The sequence below is a fragment of the Microcaecilia unicolor genome, chromosome 3 (assembly GCF_901765095.1).
Source record: "Microcaecilia unicolor chromosome 3, aMicUni1.1, whole genome shotgun sequence".
NCBI lineage: Eukaryota > Metazoa > Chordata > Amphibia > Gymnophiona > Siphonopidae > Microcaecilia > Microcaecilia unicolor.
In genome coordinates this window covers 535,216,070-535,236,993 of record NC_044033.1, presented here as the reverse complement: position 1 = coordinate 535,236,993, position 20,924 = coordinate 535,216,070, and the positions used below count along the sequence as shown (strand labels likewise).

Here is a 20,924-nt window from a genome sequence, read left to right as displayed (position 1 = left end):
AATGGAATCCGCTTGGAGGAAGGGTGGTGGTAAATGGAATCCGCTCGGAGGAAAGGAAGGTGAATAGTGGAGTTCCTCAAGGGGCGGTGCTGGGGCCTATTCTGTTTAATATATTTGTGGGAGATATTGCTGAAGGGTTGGAAGGAAAGGTTTGCCGTTTTGCAGATGACACAAAAATAGCCAATAGAGTGGATACCCCTGGAGGGAGTAGAAACGATGAGAAGGGATCTCCGAACCTTAGAAGAATGGTTGAGGGTCTGGCAGTTAAAATTTAATTGCTTTAATTAAGAAACCGTTATACTGTATATTTTTTGGTTTTTTTTTTAAATTGCTGTGACTCATGTGTTGTCTGTGAAACATATATATAATATTTTTTGTGAGTGCTCAGTAAAACCTGCTGCTGAGGCTGGACTATTTGGAAGCAACATACCATGCAAACATCATTGCACTGTCAGCCCTCCCTACCTCCTTCGAAATTATGGAAGCTAATATGTTGTGATTTATATAAATTCTTTTAAGAATACTATGCACTATCAGTGCTAATACGAAAAAACCTCCAAACACTTAGCTTCGGGCTGGATCATATCTTCTTTTTGTTCCGTGCAGCTTCTGTCAACAGTCTGTGTCTTCGTGAACGATGTGATTTAAAACAATGGTGGATCAGCAGCTCAGTGTGTGTCTTAATTCTCTCATTCTTAATCTTTGTTCTCAACACATTATGTGTTTCGCACTGTAGGCGTCTTCAGGAGAACTTAGTCTTATCGCACCTGATTTCCGCTATTTCTGAACGGCACTCCCTATGAGACATAAGCGATACATAATGTAGGTGATACTTGCTCTCTTATTTTGTTCTCAATACTAGATATTACTACTAATTATTGAGGTGCCACAAGTCCTCATAATTCTGACTTAATCACCAAACTTCTTTACTATATATGCAAGGCTTACCTTATGTCTCATAGGGAGTACAGTTCAGAAATAGCGGAAATCAGGTGCGATAAGACTAAGTTCTCCTGAAGACGCCTACAGTGCGAAACACATAATGTGTTGTGAACAAAGATTAAGAATGAGAGAATTAAGACACACACTGAGCTGCTGATCCACCATTGTTTTAAATCACACCGTTCACGAAGACACAGACTGTTGACAGAGGCTGCACGGAACAAAAAGAAGATATGACCCAGCCCGAAGCTAAGTGCTTGGAGGTTTTTGCGTATTAGCACTGATAGTGCATAGTATTCTTAAAAGAATTTATATAAATCACAACATATTAGCTTCCATAATTTCGAAGGAGGTAGGGAGGGCTGACAGTGCAATGATGTTTGCATGGTATGTTGCTTCCAAATTGTCCAGCCTCAGCAACAGGTTTTACTGAGCACTCACAAAAAATAAGATATATATGTTTCACAGACAACACATGAGTCACAGCAATTAAAAAAAACCCCAAAAAATATACATACAGTATAACGGTTTCTTAATTAAAGCATTTAAATATAGTACTGAAACCAGAAGAGAAAGATACCCCATTGAAACGCGAGTTAAAATTTAATGCCAAGAAGTGTAGAGTGATGCACTTGGGGTGCGGAAACCCAAAACAGAGATACCGGATAGGAGGGGAGAGATTAGTAAGCTCGACTCAGGAGAGAGACCATGGGGTGTTGGTGTCGGAGGATCTGAAGGTGAAGAAACAATGTGACAAGGCGACGGCCGTGGCCAGAAGGATGCTAGGCTGCATAGAGAGGGGCATAACCAGCAGAAGAAAGGAGATGTTGATGCCCCTCTACAAGTAGTTGGTGAGGCCCCACTTGGGAGTATTGTGTTCCGTTTTAGAGGCCGTGTCTTGCTAAAGATATGCGGTGCAAAGAAAAACTACAAAAATGGTATGGGATTTGCGTTGCAAACCGTACGAGGACAGACTTGCTGACCTGAACATGTATTTCATGAGCTTGATTACATTAGCATGCCACTTGCGCTGTTTACATGCTTGTTTGTTTCTGCACTTTGGGCCTCTGTACATTCTGTTCAGGTAAATGTGGGCACTAGCCCAGCGCTAATTACCAATAGCGCCCGTGTTTACCTTTGAACTTCAGGGCTATAGAGAGGGAGAGGAATGGCTATTTGTATTCACTAGAGATTGGGTGGCAGAGCCGGTGGTGGGAGGTGGGGCTAGTGCTGGGCAGATTTCTACAGTCTGTGCCCTGAAAATGGCAGATACAAATCAAGGTAAGGTATACACAAAAAGTAGCACATATGAGTTTATCTTGTTGGGCAGACTGGATGGACCGTGCAGGTCTTTTTCTGCCGTCATCTACTATGTTACTATGTTAAGCTTCTGGGGATCCCTTCCTTCTGAGGAGGATTCCTTTATACCTTGGAGGAAAGAAGAAACAGGGGTGATATGATACAGACGTTCAAATATTTGAAAGGTATTAATCTGCAAATGAACCTTTTCCGGATACGGGAAGGCGGTAGAACTAGAGGACATGAAATGAGGTTGAAGGGGGGCAGACTCAGCACTAATGTCAGGAAGTATTTTTTCATGGAGAGGGTGGTGGATATGTGGAATGCCCTCCCGTGGGAGGTGGTGGAGATGAAAACGGTAATGAAACTCAAACATGCATGGGATAAACACAAAGGAATCCTTTTTAGAAGCAATAGTTCTGTGGAATCTTAGCGGAGATTGGGAAACAAAACGGGAGCTGGGCAGACTTCTACGGTCTATGCCCTGATCGTGACTGAATAGATAGGGATGGGCTGGAGTGTAAATTTTAAGGGGCTTCGATGTGAGCTTCAGAACTTATTAGTGGGCAGACTTCCACGGCCTGTGCCCTGAGAAAGGCAAGGAAAATCAAACTCAGGTATACGTATAAAGTATCACATACCATCTAAAATGAGTTTATCTTGTTGGACAGACTGGATGGACCGTACAGGTCTTTATCTGCCGTCATTTACTATGTTACTATATTAACAGGAAAATAAAGCATAAACAAACAATTTTGTTTTTACCAGATCAGTGTCCTGATACAGGATGGAATATCTGGTGACAGCTGAGTGATAAGACTTGGAGTCCACTGTTGGTGACTGCTCTACATCCGTCCCTGTCTCCTCTGTGGCTGCAAGATGCCCTTCCTCTGAGGCTCCCTCTACAATTGGTGTGTTTACAGAAGCACACAGGAGGAGATCGGCTTTGTAGATTGGCTGTTTGAGGATGAAAAGAGATCGATCAAAGCAGGCAGGTGCTGTATTTCCATGCATTAATTTATATGACATATAATATTCTTTAAAGTGGAACTATTTGCTCCTGGCTCTAGATCAAGAAAAAAAAGGGCAGACTAAACATGCTTTATGGTCTTTCTTTCTTTGAAATGGCATATATCCCAATAGGCTCCGTGGCATCTTATTATCTGCTGAATCCCAGAAGCCACTGCACAGTTCATTGAAGTTTGATACCTGGAAACTTGATGTTTATTTAATACTAGGAAAAAAGGCCCGTTTCTGAAACCAATGAAACGGGCGCTAGCAAGGTATTGGCTTCCTGCAATTAATGTTTTTAAAGGGATTGTTAGGAGAAATGTTTTGTCATGCTAATGAATAATTTACATTGTTGCATTATGTGTAATATCTTTTTTGTTGTTTTTCTGTTTTTTTTTTTTGTGTTGGTTGTGTGTGTGGGTGTGAGTGAGAAATGCTGATTCTGCATGTTAGAGGTTGTGTATTTATTGGGGGGGGGGGGGGGGGGGGGAGTGTGTGGGTGTGAGTGAGAGACAGAGATCTTGATTCACCATGGCAGAGTTTGTGTATGTGTGTGAGTCAGAGAAAGATATGTTGAATTTCCTTGGTAGAGTTTGTGTATGTGAGTGAGATATAGAGATGCTGCCTGTCCATGGCAGAGTGTGTGTATGTTCTTGAGTGTGTGTGTGTGTGGGGGGGGGGGGGTTGTGTGAGTGAGAGATGTTGATTCTCCATGGTACGGCTTGTGTATTTATTGTGGGAGGGGGGAGTGTGTGGGTGTGACAGAGATGCTGTTTCTGCATGCAAACAGAAAGTGAATGATACATACCTGTAGCAGGTGTTCTCCGAGGACAGCAGGCTGATTGTTCTCACGACTGGGTTGACGTCCACGGCAGCCCCCACCAACCGGAACAAAACTTTGCGGGCGGTCCCGCACGCAGGGCACGCCCACCGCGCATGCGCAGCCGTCTTCCCACCCGTGCGCGACCGTTCCCGCTCAGTTGAATGACAAGCAAATTAATGAGTAAAACGCAACTCCAAAGGGGAGGAGGGAGGGTAGGTGAGAACAATCAGCCTGCTGTCCTCGGAGAACACCTGCTACAGGTATATATCATTCACTTTCTCCGAGGACAAGCAGGCTGCTTGTTCTCACGACTGGGGTATCTCTAGCTCTCAGGCTCACTCAAAACAAGAACCCAGGTCAATTGAACCTCGCAACGGCGAGGGTATAACAGAAATTGACCTAGGAAGAACAACTAACTGAGAGTGCAGCCTGACCAGAATAAATTCGGGTCCTGGAGGGTGGAGTTGGATTTAAACCCCAAACAGATTCTGCAGCACCAACTGCCCGAACCGACTGTCGCGTCGGGTATCCTGCTAGAGGCAGTAATGAGATGTGAATGTGTGGACAGATGACCACGTCGCAGCTTTGCAAATTTCTTCAATAGTGGCTGACTTCAAGTGGGCCACCGACGCTGCCTTGGCTCTGACACTATGAGCCATGACATGACCCTCAAGAGTCAGCCCAGCCTGGGCGTAAGTGAAGGAAATGCAATCTGCTAGCCAATTGGAGATGGTGCGTTTCCCAACAGCGACCCCTTTCCTATTGGGGTTGAAGGAAATAAACAATTGGGCGGACTGTCTATGGGGCTGTGTCCGCTCCAGATAGAAGGCCAAAGCTCGCTTGCAGTCCAATGTGTGCAACTGACGTTCAGCAGGGCGGGTATGCGGTCTGGGAAAGAATGTTGGCAAGACAATTGACTGGTTAAGATGGAACTCCGACACCACCTTTGGCAGAAACTTGGGATGAGTGCGGAGTACTACCCTATTATGATGAAATTTGGTATAAGGAGCATGAGCTACCAGGGCTTGCAGCTCACTGACTCTACGAGCTGAAGTAACTGCCACCAAGAAAATGACCTTCCAGGTCAAGTACTTCAGATGGCAGGAATTCAGTGGCTCGAAAAGAGGTTTCATCAGCTGGGTGAGGACTACGTTGAGATCCCATGACACTGCAGGAGGCTTGACAGGGGGCCTTGACAACAGCAAGCCTCTCATAAATCGGACGACTAAAGGCTCTCCAGAGATGGCTTTACCCTCTACACGATGATGGTAAGCACTAATCGCACTAAGGTGATTCCTTACTGAGTTGGTCTTGAGGCCAGACTCTGATAAGTACAGAAGGTATTCAAGCAGGTTCTGTGCAGGACAAGAACGAGGTTCTAGGGCCTTGCTCTCACACCAAACGACAAACCTCCTCCACTTGAAAAAGTAACTCTTTTTAGTGGAATCCTTCCTAGAGGCAAGCAAGACGCGGAAGACACCCTCCGACAGACCCAACGAAGCAAAGTCTACGCCCTCAACATCCAGGCCGTGAGAGCCAGAGACTGAAGGATGGGGTGCAGAAGCGCTCCGTCGTTCTGTGAAATGAGAGTCGGAAAACACTCCAATCTCCACGGTTCTTCGGAGGACAACTCCAGAAGTAGAGGGAACCAGATCTGACGGGGCCAAAAAGGCGCTATCAGAATCATGGTGCCGTGGTCTTGCTTGAGCTTCAGTAAGGTCTTCCCCACCAAAGGTATGGGAGGATAAGCATAGAGGAGGCCGGTCCCCCAATGGAGGAGAAAGGCATCCGACGCTAGTCTGCCGTGTGCCTGTAGTCTGGAACAGAACAGAGGCAGCTTGTGGTTGGTCCGAGAGGCGAAAAGGTCCACCGAGGGAGTGCCCCACTCTCGGAAGATCTTGCATACCACTCTGGAATGGAGCGACCACTCGTGCGGTTGCATGACGACTCTGCTCAGTCTGTCGGCCAGACTGTTGTTTACGCCTGCCAGGTATGTGGCTTGGAGAAGCATGCCGAACTGGCAGGCCCAATGCCACATCCCGACGGCTTCCTGACACAGGGGGCGAGATCCGGTGCCCCCCTGCTTGTTGATGTAATACATTGCAACCTGATTGTCTGTCCGAATTTGGATAATTTGACAGGACAGCCGATCTCTGAAGGCCTTCAGTGCGTTCCAGACCGCTCGGAGCTCCAGGAGGTTGATCCACCCCAGGCGAGATGCATCCGTCGTCAGCACTTTCGTGGGCTGTGGAATTTGGAATGGACGTCCCAGGGTCAAATTGGTCCGAATGGTCCACCAGTGCAGTGAATTGCGGCAACTGATGGAGAGACAGATGACATCTTCTAGATTCCCGGTGGCTTGACACCACTGGGAAGCTAGGGTCCATTGAGCAGGTCTCATGTGAAGGCGAGCCATGGGAGTCACATGAACTGCGGAGGCCATGTGACCGAGGAGTCTCAACATGTGCTGAGCCGTGACCTGCTGAGACGCTCTGGTCTGGGATGCAAGGGACAGAAGGCTCTGCGCCCTTGCCTCGGGAAGAAAGGCCTGAGCCGTCTGAGAATTCAGCAGCGCTCCTATGAATTCCAGCGATTGGAATGGCTGGAGATGGGACTTCGGGTAATTTAGCACAAACCCCAGCAGCTCCAGAAGGTGGATAGTGCACTGCATGGACCGAAGGGCTCCTGCCTCTGAGGTGTTCTTGACCAGCCAATCATCGAGATACAGGAACACGTGCACTCCCAGCTTGCGCAAGTACGCCGCCGCCACCACCACGAGACACTTTGTGAACACTCATGGCGCAGAGGCGAGCCCAAAGGGCAGCACACAGTACTGAAAGTGCCGTGTTCCCAAACGGAATCTGAGATACTGTCTGTGAGCTGGCAGTATCGGGATGTGAGTGTATGCATCCTTTAAATCCAGGGAACATAGCCAATCGTCTTTCTGAATCATGGGTAGAAGGGTGCCCAAGGAAAGCATCCTGAACTTCTCTTTGACCAGGTATTTGTTCAGGTCTCTCAGGTCTAGGATGGAGCGCATCCCCCCTGTTTTCTTTTCCACAAGGAAGTACCTGGAATAGAATCCCTGCCCTTCCTGCCCGGGTGGTACGGGCTCGACCGCATTGGCGCTGAGAAGGGCGGAGAGTTCCTCTGCAAGTACCTGCTTGTGATGGGAGCTGAAGGATTGGGCTCCCGGAGGACAATTTGGTGGAGTGGAGGCCAAATTCAGGGTGTATCCGCACCGCACTATTTGGAGAACCCACTGGTCGGAGGTTATTAGAGGCCACCTTTGGTGAAAAAGTTTCAACGTCCCCCTGACTGGCAGATCGTCCGGTACGGACACTTTGATGGCGGCTATGTTCCCATGGATCCAGTCAAAAACCCGTCCCCGGTTTTTGCTGTGGAGGCGCAGGGGGCTGCTTAGGCGCATGCTGTTGACGGGAACAAGCGCGCTGGGACTGTCCCTGTGCCTGATGAGGCCTTCGGGCCGGCTGGGTGTACCTACGCTTGTTGAAGGCGTAGGGCGCAGCCTGCCGGGCCTGGGAAAAACGTCCATCTGCAGAGGTGGATGCTGAAGGCGTCCGGTGGGAGAGCTTGTCGAGGGCGGTTTCCCGCTGATGTAGTTGGTCCACCAACTGCTCGACCTTCTCGCCGAAAATATTATTCCCCCACCAAGGGACATCAGCCAGCCTCTGCTGGGTGCGGTTGTCCAGGTCAGAGGCACGCAGCCATGAGAGTCTGCGCATCACTATACCTTGGGCCGCAGCTCGAGATGCCACATCACAGGTGTCATAAATACCCCTGGACAGGAACTTTCTGCACGCCTTCAGCTGCCTGACCACCTCCTGAAAAGGCCTGGACTGCTCCGGGGGTAGCTTGTCGACCAGGTCCGCCAGTTGCTTCACATTATTCCGCATGTGTATGCTCGTGTAGAGCTGGTAGGATTGGATGCGGGTCACGAGCATTGAAGATTGGTAGGCCTTCCTCCCAAACGAGTCCAGAGTGCGAGACTCCCGCCCCGGGGGCGCCGAAGCGGTATCCCTCGAACTCCGTGCCCTCTTGAGAGCAGAGTCCACGACCGCCGAGTCATGAGGCAATTGGGGCCGCATTAACTCTGGGTCTGAGTGGATCCTGTATTGGGACTCCGCTTTCTTGGGAATGGTGGGATTAGATAAAGGTCTCAACCAGTTCCGAAGCAGTGTCTCTTTGAGGACATTGTGCAATGGTACCGTGGAGGACTCTCTAGGTTGTGATGGATAGTCGAGGACCTCGAGCATCTTGGCCCTCGGCTCATCCACAGAGACCACGGGAAAGGGAATGCAGATAGACATATCCCTGACAAAGGAGGCAAAGGAGAGGCTCTCAGGTGGCGAGAGATTCCTCTCTGGTGAAGGAGTGGGGTCGGAGGGAAGGCCCACAGACTCCTCTGAGGAGAAATATCTGGGGTCCTCCTCCTCCCCCCACGAGGCCTCTTCCTCGGTGTCGGACATGAGCTCCTATAGCTCAGACCTCAACCGGGCCCGGCTCGACTTCGAGGCACCGAGTCCTCGGTGGCGTCGTCGAGCGGTGAACTCCCGCGCTGGCGGGGATGAAGCTCCCTCCATCGACGTCGACTCCACCTGCGTGGCGGTCGAGACCGGCACCGCAAGCGGCGTCGGCGTCGAAGGCCTCGGCACCGGGCTACAGCACGCCGGCGCCTCCGTCAACGGCGCCGGGGGCGCAAGCACCCCCGGCGCCTGCACAGTCTGGCGCATCAGCCCTTCCAGGATCCCTGGAAGGATGGCTCGGAGGCACTCGTCAAGGCCCGCTGTCGGGAAAGGCGAGGGGGCCGGTAGAGGTGCCGGAATCTGCTCGGGTCCAGGAGACGGCACCGAAGTGCTGGTGCAGTGACGTAGCGATACCTCTACCACCGAGGGGGAACGCTCCTCCCGGCGCTGCCGCTTCCTTGGTGTCGAGTCATCTCTGGAGCCGGTAGCCACATGCGCCGTGGGCGACCGATGACGGTGCTTTTTAGCCTTCTTCCGGTGCCCGTCATCGGCGCTTGGCGGTACCAAAGAGGAGGAGGTAGATCCCCCTCGGCCTCGAGTCTGACAGGGTTCGGTCCCGAGGGCCCTGGGTAGAGGGAGTGACCGGGGCCGAATGCCCACGCGGCCTCTCACCCCTGCCATCTCCGGAAGACCGGCGGGCCAACGGGACCTGTGCTCCTGGGGTCGGTGCCGTCGGTGCCGATTTCGTGGACATCGGTACCGGTACCGAAGATGCGGCCGTCGACACCGATGCCGTCGAAGTCGAGGGGCCGGCGCAAGTTCCGAAAAGATGGTCCCGAAGAACTTGCCTCGCCACCTGTGTCCGTTTCCGTAAACCGAGACACAAGGTGCACGTCTTGGTATTGTGCTCCGGCTCGAGGCACTGGAGGCACCAAGCGTGAGTGTCGGTCTGCGAGATATGCCGGCCGCACCGACCACACTTCTTAAATCCGCTCAGGACCTTCGAGGATATCGATGGAAAAATCGCGTCGGTGAAGTCAAAGTCGTCGATGGTGGCGGTAAAAATCACACCTCGAAAAATAAATCGACCGCCGAGGCGCCCCCGCTAAAAGTACGAGGGGAAAACAAAGTTTTCTCTTTTTTTTTTTTTTAACAGAATAAAAGAAAACAATCAAAGAAAAACAACGAAGAAAAAACTTGCGACTAAGGCGCGGTCCGGTTTCCGGGGCTGACAGAGATGAACACGGCTCTCTCCAACGCGGAAAAGAAAAGACTGAGCGGGAACGGTCGCGCACGGGCGGGAAGACGGCCGCGCATGCGCGGTGGGCGTGCCCTGCATGCGGGACTGCCTGCGAAGTTTTGTTCCGGTTGGTGGGGGCTGCCGTGGATGTCAACCCAGTCGCGAGAACAAGCAGCCTGCTTGTCCTCGGAGAATGTGGATTCCGTTGCAAGCAGCCTGTGCAGTGTGTTAGTGCCAGTTCCTGCACCGCTATCGCCAGGTGTCTTACCAGTGCCAGCACATAGCCCTGCGAAAACGCAGCATGCGGCCGAGATCCAGAGAGAGACAGAGAAGAAAACGGTGAAGTCAGGGCCGAGCCTGGCGCTTTAAATGTTTGGAGGGGTAGTTGGGGAGTGAGCCGCTGCATGTTTACGAAGAATCATTTTTTCCGCTGCCTCCTGTGGCTAGGGGGTTGATGTGCCCGGGGTGTGGGGGGATGATGCATCGAGAGGGTCGATGTCGGGTTGGCGGTGGGAGGGTAGTCTGTGGACGGCGGGAGGGTGGGGTTGATGCGCTAAAACGCACCTGCAATGTTGTGAAGCTGACACCGTGGCTTCATTGAAGGTTTCACATTCATAAGTCTGTCATATCTGTCTGTGCCCTGCACTTGCGTCATGACGTCTTGACGCGGTTCCCTCTGATAGGTCCGCCGCCCTCGACGTCATCACGTTTTGACGCGAGGGCGGGGCAGAGAGAGAGATGTGACAGACTTACGATCTTACGAACCCTTACAAACCCTTCACTGAAGCCACAGAGTCAGCTTCAGAACGTTGGAGGTGCGTTTTATTATAGTAGAGATTTGTTATACTGTCCATTGTCAAACATCTAAGTGATTTATAAGCAATCAGCAAATATATTTAATATATAATCAATTGATATAATCTAGAAAAATGGTTTTCAGTCCAGTCAAGTTTTCAGGATATCCATACCTAAGGAATATGCATGAGAGAGATTTGTATGCACTACCTCCACTGTATGCAAATCTATTTCATGCATATTCATTGTGAATATCCCACTGCCTGGATGTATCCCAAGTACTGTGTTCAGAACCAGGTTTTGGGCTCTTTGGTGGTGAACTTTTATAAAATTTCATAGCCAAACGTGTGTAAAGACATTTATGCTTGCCAATAAGATCATGGGCACTTGTGTGATCCATTCATAGATACAGCCAGGGCAAAGTTGTGAGGTACACACATATTAAGGTCATTCCTCGAGATCTTCATGGACCTGGCAGATGCTGCAGCCGTCAATAACAAAACCATACTATGCTGACACCTCAAACAGTGCCTTATCTTTTGCTGGTCCACTTTTGTAGAACAAATTGCCTGGCACTCTCTGTATGAATCAGGAAACAGTCCACTGGGTTCGGAAACCATAGTGTTCTTAAAAGGATCTATCAGATCAGTGCACCTTCCCCTAATAAGGCTAAATGAGCCTAGCATATATCTGAAAAGGGGCGTAACGCAATCCTTAAGTGTATTTTCTCCAATTTTTTCCGTTTTTAATTTTAAACAACTTTTATATTTTTTCTTTCAGTTATTGCGCACAGCATTTTCTTAATATATTAAAGTACTTAGCTTTTAATTTTCAATTTAGCAGTTTTAGCTTTTCATTATATTCATAGACTGGAGACCAGATGTCAACCGACACAGATCCATGTTTTGCGTTACAAAACGCTGTTTCAAGGCAGTGTCCTATGAAGAAAATACACATTCTCAGAACATATTCATATCACTATGTCCCAGCACACAGCAAGACTTTTACTCACCACGCATATGTCAAACAGTCCCCATCAAAGATGGCCGACATTACATGATGAGCACTTTAGTAGAATCTTGAGCGCTCTTGATTACCATGCTGTTTAAAGCTCTATCAGCTGTTTTGTCTCGGGGATTTGGAGCGGCGCTCTACGTCACAGTTTACGTGACCAGATATAAAACTCATAGAATTGTAATGTCGGCCATCTTTGATGGGGACTGTTTGACATATGCGTGGTGAGTAAAAATCTTGCTGTGTGCTGGGACATAGTGATATGAATATGTTCTGAGAATGTTTATTTTCTTCATAGGAGACTGCCTTGAAACAGCGTTTTGTAACGCGAAACATGGATCTGTGTCAGTTGACATCTGGTCTCCAGTCTATGAATATAATGAAAAGCTAAAACTGCTAAATTGAAAGTTAAAAGCTAAGTACTTTAATATATTAAGAAAATGCTGTGCGCAATAACTGAAAGAAAAAATATAAAAGTTGTTTAAAATTAAAAACGGAAAAAATTGGAGAAAATACACTTAAGGATCGATGAGGATTGCGTTACGCCCCTTTTCAGATATATGCTAGGCTCATTTAGCCTTATTAGGGGAAGGTGCGCTGATCTGATAGATCCTTTTAAGAACACTATGGTTTCTGAACCCAGTGGACTGTTTCCTGAATGAGTATATTGATGGAATAGTAGAGTGAAGTAGAGCATTTATTAAACAGGTTGATTGTGAGCTCCCTTCCACGTAAATAATTTGGTGCTTATTGACTCTCTGTATGATGACATCAATATCTGATTTTAAGAAACAGTTGAAAACGCCATTATTTGTACAGGCCTATACTTAATGCTGTTATGGATTTAAGCTTGGAATCAGTGTTAATTATACTTGTTTTTAGTTTTATTTGTAACCCGCTTAGGGCTTGGACAGATTCCTGAAGGAAAAGTCCATTGAACATTATTAATTTTTTTTTTTTTTTTTTTTTTGGGGGGGGGGGGGGGGGTTGCCAGGTTCTAGAAGCCTGGATTGGCTGCTGTCAGAGAGAGGATGCTAGGCTTGATGGACCCTTGATCTTTTCCCAGTATGGCGGTGCTTATGTGCAGAGGAAGGCAACAAAACGTGTGCCAAAAGATGTATGAGAAAGAGAGTATCTCAATATGTATACCCTAGAGGAAAGGAGGGTTAGGGGGTGTATATCATAGAGGCCATGAAAAGGTGCAATGCAAACCATACATATTTCTAGTTTTTATTTGAATTGATTTGCTCTTTATCATAGGCGGTCGGTGGCCCAATTGTCTGGGGAGGCTAAAGGGGGTGGGGTTTACATCCATAATTGTCTGACACAGAAAAAAAAATAAGTAAAAATAAAATAATCACAATACCTTTTATTAAATTTAGATATTAAATATGTATCATGTCAAAGAATAAAGTGGTTGCTCAATGCATATACTAACCACAATTGCTCAACTGCAAAACAATATGCACAACTTTGTGCAAAAACACACTCATAACCTTACTGTACCATAAATATTACACTGGGCAGAACCTAATACACCAATATACTACCATACGGAAAATGCAGACCGTCAACAATATGAAACAAGGGATCATAATATCATGATACGTGTAGAGCCAAAAAACACCCTTTTAAGGTGGCTAGTGTTCACAATGAGCTCCTTTTATTAACGACCATATGTAGATCCTTCAAGAGGTAGTTTGTCATGATTTAGGCTCTAAAACCCTTTCTGATGTTTTGGTGCCACCTCAGTAAGGCCAACACACAATCTCTCCACTGCAAAACACTATACACAAACTTGTGCAAAAACACACTCATAACCTTACCAAACCATAACAGCACTAATTCCAAGGACAGGACGAGCTACAACCTTATGCCTGGAAAGGCAGCACTATAATTACACCTGGCTCTAACACCAGTACACAACCTAGTGAAACAAAACATAAACAAAACAAAAAGGGCTGCAAATACTACACGCTAGCAGAATACTGCATCTTGATCACACATGAAAAACACATGACAACAGATATGAAGGCAAAATACTGAACTGGAAAGTTACCTCAAGAATTCAGACTCATCACAGACAGTTCCAGGGTCCCCCTCCCTCCCAGACAGTTCAAGGGTCCCCCCTCCCTCCCCAACAGATCCAGGGTCCCCCCTCCCTCCATCACAGACAGTTCCAGGGTCCCCCTCCCCCCTGCATCACAGACAGTTCCAGGGTTCCCCCTCCCTCCCTCCATCACAGACCGTTCCAGGGTCCCCCTCCCTCCCAGACAGTTCCAGGGTCCCCCCTCCCTCGCTCCCTTCGAGTTCCAGGCTTCCTCCAAATTTTAAACATCACCTATCATACCTCGTGGTGTTAGAGCAGCAGTGAAAAGCATTGCAGGCTGCTGGGCTCCGTGCTTTGTTTTGCCTTCTCTCTCTCTCAGCTCTGGCCCGCCCTTGCGTAAACAGGAAATGAGGGCGGGCCAGAGCTGAGAGAGAGAGAGAGAGAAGGTAAAACAAAGCACAGAGCCCATCAGCCTGCAATGCTTTTCACTGCAGCTCTACCACCACGAGGTATGATAGATGAGAGAGAGAGAGAGAGACGCTTGGGGCTTGCGGCTGGGGAGGCTTAGCCTCCCCAAGCCTCTTATACTGGACGCCTATGCTCTTTATCCACTGTTGGAATTCCCTACATTTTTTTTAAAGATGTTATGTTCGCTGTGTCTTAACAAGAAAATCAGTGCAGGATGTTTTGGTAATACGATAGTTGGGTTCAGCTGCAGATTCTCTGAATATTGTCCTGTGATTGCCTCTGTAAGTGCCTAACAGACATCCATTTGTAAGTATAATTTGACTATATCTTTTAAGAAAGTCTATTAGGTTTGTTTTTTGTTGTTGTTTACATTATGGCAAAATTGTAGTAAGATGTTTATTTTTACACAGCGAAAAGAATTAGAATATATTTGTAACCAATGACATGATTGCAACAAAGGACAAACTGATTTTTTTTTGGCCATATAAAGGATCCTTTGATTTACAAATTTTGCAATAATTTATAAATTACTAGTAAAAGAGGCCCGTTTCTGGAGCAAATGAAATGGGCGCTAGCAAGGTTTTCCTCCCCAACACCCCCCCCCTACCCACCCCTTTGTCGTTGTGACGCCATTGCTCCGCACCTCCTGAACGTACGCCATTGCTCCGCCCTCAGTGTGTGACGCCATTGCTCCGCCCTCGACGTCATCACGTTTGACGCGAGGGCGGGGCCCGGAGACTTGGCGATTTCTGTGGCTTCACCACCACGAACCCTTCGAACCTGTCTTGAAGGAAATGACGTCAGTGGCTTGGCTTCACTGACGTCAGTGGCTTCAGAACGTTGAGGGTGAGTTTTATTATATAGGATATTGAAAAAACTAAAAAGAGGTACCTCTCCTGAAGCACCTTCAAGCTTTAAACCAGTAAGTTTTCGTTTCTCAACATGAGAATGACATTGACTCCTTACTTCAGAGTGAAAAATTTCCTCCCCTGCCACATACAGCGTAGCCAAGTTAGTTATTGTTTCTGAGAATAGTTGTTTGTTCCCTTATATCCCACTTAGTTTCACTGGCAACAGATCTAAGGTAGTCTGTGTTGTCAAAAGCCTGTTAAAAAAAAAAAAAGTCTGTTTCTTTTCTTCTTCCCTTCACACAAGGTCATATATTTTGTTTTGTTCTCCTGATATGCACTACTAGCAAAGGCTGAGTAATTAACACATTCCTGTATCTGACAGTTTAAGCTTTAACTCCTAAACCTTTTCTGTTAATTTTCCCTTCTTTATTTCTTGCTCCGTCACAGTTGCGACAGTGCGACACACTGTCATCCTTTTAACCGTAAAGCACTCTGACAAGCATCTCATTTCAACCATAAATCACACACTTAAACAGTGCATTCCAATTCTGTACCTTTCTCATGCTGTTTATCCTGTCTCTAACGGGTTTTTAGATAAGCAAATACTGTTAACAAAATAAACTCATTATTTCTGTTTCAAGATTTCGCATGGAACAATGCAATGATTCCCGGAACTGTGTGATTCACAGATAGTTTCCCTTTGCTGTTCTAAGTTATGCAGACGGGATTCCCATTGAAATAGCTTAGTGCAAGCTTTTTAATTCCAACTCAAATCGCAGAGCTAGATAGGTTTTGCAACTTACAGCCTTGAAACAAGATTTGTCTATGCCTAGTTTAAAAGTTTGTAGCTATTAGATTGAAGATTAAGAATTGTCCCATATACACAGGACCAGACTGTGTGTGCTTAAAAATCCCCAGATGCTTTTCTAAGTTACTGTCTATGTCTGTATCTATGTCTGTTTTTATGTACAAGTGGATAGAGACTGATCACCTCTATCCACTCTTTTTTTTTTGTTTGTTTGTCTCTTATTTCACAAAAATTGTAAAATCTGTTTATATCTTTGCCTTTGTTTGTAATATTCATTAATCATTAACAAACTGTTGCTAGACAAAAATTCTTGCTAGGAGCCTTCTTTCTCAATTATGAAAAATAGTTTATGTTTAATGGTTATGGAATTAATGTCTATTGTTTGAAATGTGTTAGAGTAAATAATATTCATTGGTCATGTTCTTTTGCTAATTGACATAGCTATTCCAGTGGAATATGGAAAGTATATATTTACTTATTCCTCAGTGCATTCCATCGGGGTTTCAGCTGCAGTTTAATCCCGATAGGGTATCTTGTACATTTTTTCTGCCTCTGAGGTAGCTGTGTTAATTCATATACATAAGAAGTACTTCTAGGTCTAAGACACCATTTTGGTAATTTATCATATTTAGTTGAATATAACACCATGTTTACTTTAAAAATTATGCCCAGTATTGAATTTTGATAACATGATCTAATTTATAACCTTTTAATTCCTTGTCTTTCATTTGTTAGTCTTTGCTGCTTTACACAGAATTGAGTATTGGGTTTCATCAATAAAATCCTTGTTGGTAAAAGTGAAAACACTCACCACGTGTCTTTCCTTGGTAACTCAATCTAGTTTACTGTCTGTGTCTTTATTTTTCATTTTCTGCTAGCATGTACCTTGGTGAAGACACACTAATGTGTTGGAACTGGTGCCTAGTGACTATCTTCTAACTCTTCTCTATTATATATCCACTTCTAAACTTCCATCCTTTTTTAAGGTTGGCAACCACTTGTTGTTCTGGCATATATATATATATATTTTGTTACATTTGTACCCCGCGCTTTCCCACTCATGGCAGGCTCAATGCGGCAGGCAATGGAGGGTTAAGTGACTTGCCCAGAGTCACAAGGAGCTGCCTGTGCCGGGAATCGAACTCAGTTCCTCAGTTCCCCAAGACCAAAGTCCACCACCCTAACCACTAGGCCACTCCTTCTCAAGGGCGGTCTTCATGCCAGCCTCACTGAACTCCCATGGGATTTATGCCATTCCAGCTATCATTCTAAGCCTCTCTTCTCCATAAAAGAGAGCATTTCTGACACACAAAGCCTGCTCCGGCTTCGCCCCGTACCAACTTGTGGGAAAGTTAAATATATTCATCAATTTTTATACTTACATAAAGTCTTATCACCGAGAACTGTTTTCGTGTCCTAATACCTAACATTTAAGAACAGCTGTGTTTTTTCTTTTACTACTTCCTGGCAGCAGAGGAGTTAAAAGCCGCAGCTCTGTTTTTTTTTTCTCTTCTCCTTTCTCTTGATGTGTGGGCGTGACTGTAACGTTCCAGTTTTGTTTTTCTTTCAGAGAAAATTCAGCTGCCTGTGAAATTTATTGTACGCAGACCTTTCCTTTAAAATTAACTGGCTTTCCTGCCTCTTGCTTCTTTATTACTTTTTTAACAGCTCAATTTTATTAGATTAAGTTCATGCTGAATGTGAATGGTGACTGAGAGACTGTCCTCAGTGCGTATACCCCTTGAAAAAGCCATAAGGAGCGAAACAGGCACCTGTCGGGGCAAGATCAGCACCTGGACGGACCGGAGGAAACGAGCGAGCATCTTTACAGATAAGTGGAGAATGCAGACGGCCATTATTGACGGTTAAGACGGCTAGTGCTTGGGCGCGAAAAGTATGGCTGCCCGAGCCATGAACAATTAAGCTCAGAGTGAAGACGGCTATTGTTAAGTGTGGACACCCAGTGTAAGGGCGCGTAAAGCATTACTGCAATAACCGAGCATTACGACAAATACCGTTGACATTTTTGGAATAGCAATACCAGAGGGTATAAAGCATATACATAAGTTGTGGAACATTTAAAAAAAAGAAAAAAAGAAGCAATATTAGAAATAAGAAAAATGTATATAAAAACAGATAAAAAAAAACTTTACATATAGTGGAAGGAGGGGGTCAGTTGATGATTACAACTGTCACAGAGGAAGGATACACCCGTGATTGGTGAGATACATTATCCTGGTGACCATATGAGACTGTCCCTGAAGTAAATCAGAATATTCACGCATCTGATACTCTCACAATCACTTCTACTGGTGTATGTGTTTATATTTCTAGAATAAGCAGCATAAAATGTATTGTACTGTTTTGGGATCTTGCCAGGTACTTATAACCTGGATTAGCCACTGTTGGAGACAGGATGCTGGGTTTGATGGACCTTATGCCTGTCTCTGTATGGCAATACTTATGTACTTATGATGTTATCTTGCCTCCTTCTGATTTCATGCTGTTATTGGTTGTGAGACCTTTAAGTAATGGAGCCGTCATGTTTGTGTGAGCCTGGACCAATAGCTGATTACAGCACCGTGTCGATGTATTGAGGTGTTTAAGCCTTTTGATCACTGAATTTATTTCGCACAGATTGTCTGGTATTACTGATAAGGTGTTCTTTTGCAGTTCCCAGTCCCTGAAGTAGTTTGCGAAACGCTGGCAGCATTGGACCCAGAGGCTGAATGTTTTCTATGAAAAATACGTTATTTTGGACTTTGGATATTAATGAAGACAGTTTTTTTCCTGGCTTTATGTGAGACACGTTGTCTGTGGAGGTTTTTATGCCTTTGATTGATTAGCGCTATAACAGGTTGCCTACGGGCCTTTACTCCATTCTTATTTATAATATAAGGTGAAGTTTCTTTTGAAAGATTTGGAATTTTTTTTCTTTTTACACATTTTAGAAGAACTCAAGACACCAACATACAAATCTTCGTTCTGAGGTTCGCTTGATATGGCTAGGATTGAGATTCAGGTCAGGCAGTACAGCAGCAATGACTTCTCCAGTGAGGTCTCCAGCAGTAATGCTGTTCAGCCAGTCTGAGCCAGAGATACTCTGTAAGGGAACATAAAAAAGTGAAAACATGGTGAAATGTCTTATTACTTTTAGACAGAGACAATACTAATTTTACGCACAGAATAGTAGTGGTCAATATTCAGTTTTGTCAAATCCTGTTAACTCTAACTGAATACTTAAAAAGATATCCAATGAAGTCAGAACCATTGAAATATGGCTACTTAAAGTTAACCAGACACTTTTTCTGGTTAACTTATTTCACATTTCAATCTGATTTAATATACCACCTATTACAAAGAGGCATATTTTCAAAGCACTTAGCCTTCCAAAGTTCCATAGGTTTCTATGGAACTTTGGAAGGCTAAGTGCTTTGAAAATATGCCTCTATCTCAACAGAAACTATCTAGGCTATATCTGGTCCAACTTAACTGGTTATATTTATCCAGATAGCATTCAACACTGGTGCCATTCCTGGAGAAATTCTGCACAACTGTCCAATATGGAACACCTGCAGAATTCCTTCACTTTGCACTTGCTCACATTAAACGTCATCTGATTATTGTCATGCAGATTATTGCAACGGAATCTACACGAGATGCAAAGAACAACTCACAAAAAAACTCCAGACCGCCCAAATTACAGCAGCCAGGTTGATATTCAGCAAAACACGCTTCGAAAGTGCCAAACCCCTTTGAGAAAAGCTGCGTTGGATCCCAATCAAAGAACGGATCATCTTCAAAATCTGCACTTTAGTCCACAAAATTATATATGGCGTAGTCCCAGGATACATGATAGACCTTATAGATCTACCAATAAGAAACAGTCGGATCGTCAAGATCATACCTAATCTTACACTACCCAAATTGCAAAGGACTGAAATATAAAACAACTTACACATCCGGCTTCTCCTACATAAGCGCACAACTATGGAATGGCCTCCCAAAAGCTGTGAAAACTATCCATGACCACCTGAACTTCAGGAAATCACTAAAAACCAACCTCTTCAAAAAGGCCTACCCCAACGACCCTACATAAACCTCTTCACCCAGAAGCACAGCATGCCTAATGATCGTACTGGACAACACACAATCTTCATCCCTTCCGACCCTCCACATATACCTCATTCGATCACTATACAACCTTGTATTTGCTAACAACTGACTGGGCAAACGCCTTGACGGTACTATGTAAGCCACATTGAGCCTGCAAATAGGTGGGAAAATGTGGGATACTGTTGAACAAAAGCATAAAAATGTTGAATAAAAGTATTAAAAATTGAAGTGGAATGCTTCAAAGAACAGCAGAGCTAGCTGGTTCAACACTAAATCTCCTGGGACATGATGGGGCCCACATCCATCAGCCAAAGGCAGGCTCCAGAAAGTCTGTGGGCTAAATAGGGGGGTAATAGAAAGCAGATGTTCTGCACATGATTAACAGTTTGTGGTATTCAGAGACTTGCACAGGAATGTTGTATGAGAGAATTAGTCAGAGGCCCGGTATAAAACTAGAGGGAACAAAGAAATAAGTAAGCATTTTGAATTTCTCTTTGTCTGTCTATAGCATTGCTTTAAGCACTCTGATTTCTCTCTCTGCTGTACATTGCTTTGTTTTTAAGCATTCATTCTGACTCCTTAGCTTTAAGCATGCTAATATCTTTGCTGTATATTGCTTGTGTAGATATGATTTGAGTACAGAAATGCTTCCTGACTATCCCAATTAAGGGTAATCAGTAGAATTGTAAATAAACTGTTATATTAAATATGAAATTCGTCTAGTCTTCTCTTCAAAGTGGCGAGCCAGCCAGGAGTACAATTAGGCCGCACACGGAAAAGAGAAGGCGAGACGAATAACAAATTAAGTGTTTGTTGTTAACGAAGTTTTTTACAGGATTTTGAGAGAGCAAGCGTTGTTTACGCCTGATTACTGTGCTCCACTGATGTGGGATTGATCAAACTACTGACGTGGACATACAGGTGACAACTCCTGGGCTTGCTAAAAAGAGAAATAAGAAGACGCGTAAGTAAGCTTACATTGTGGACTTATTAGTAGTATATTTGTTTAGCTTTGTAGTT

At 45.4% G+C, this 20,924-nt stretch overlaps 1 protein-coding gene across 4 annotated transcripts in view; it reads right to left on the bottom strand.

Annotated features, from left to right (window-relative positions):
• Positions 1-20,924, bottom strand: part of GTF3C2 (general transcription factor IIIC subunit 2) — a 317,364-nt gene that overhangs the window by 17,698 nt on the left and 278,742 nt on the right. For all 4 annotated transcript variants that reach the window (XM_030199231.1, XM_030199230.1, XM_030199228.1 and 1 more), the window contains 2 exons: positions 18,763-18,891; positions 3,007-3,198 (listed from right to left, as the gene is read on the bottom strand). In XM_030199231.1, the coding sequence (XP_030055091.1) occupies positions 3,007-3,198; positions 18,763-18,891 (321 nt within the window). The remainder of the gene's footprint in view (positions 1-3,006; positions 3,199-18,762; positions 18,892-20,924) is intronic.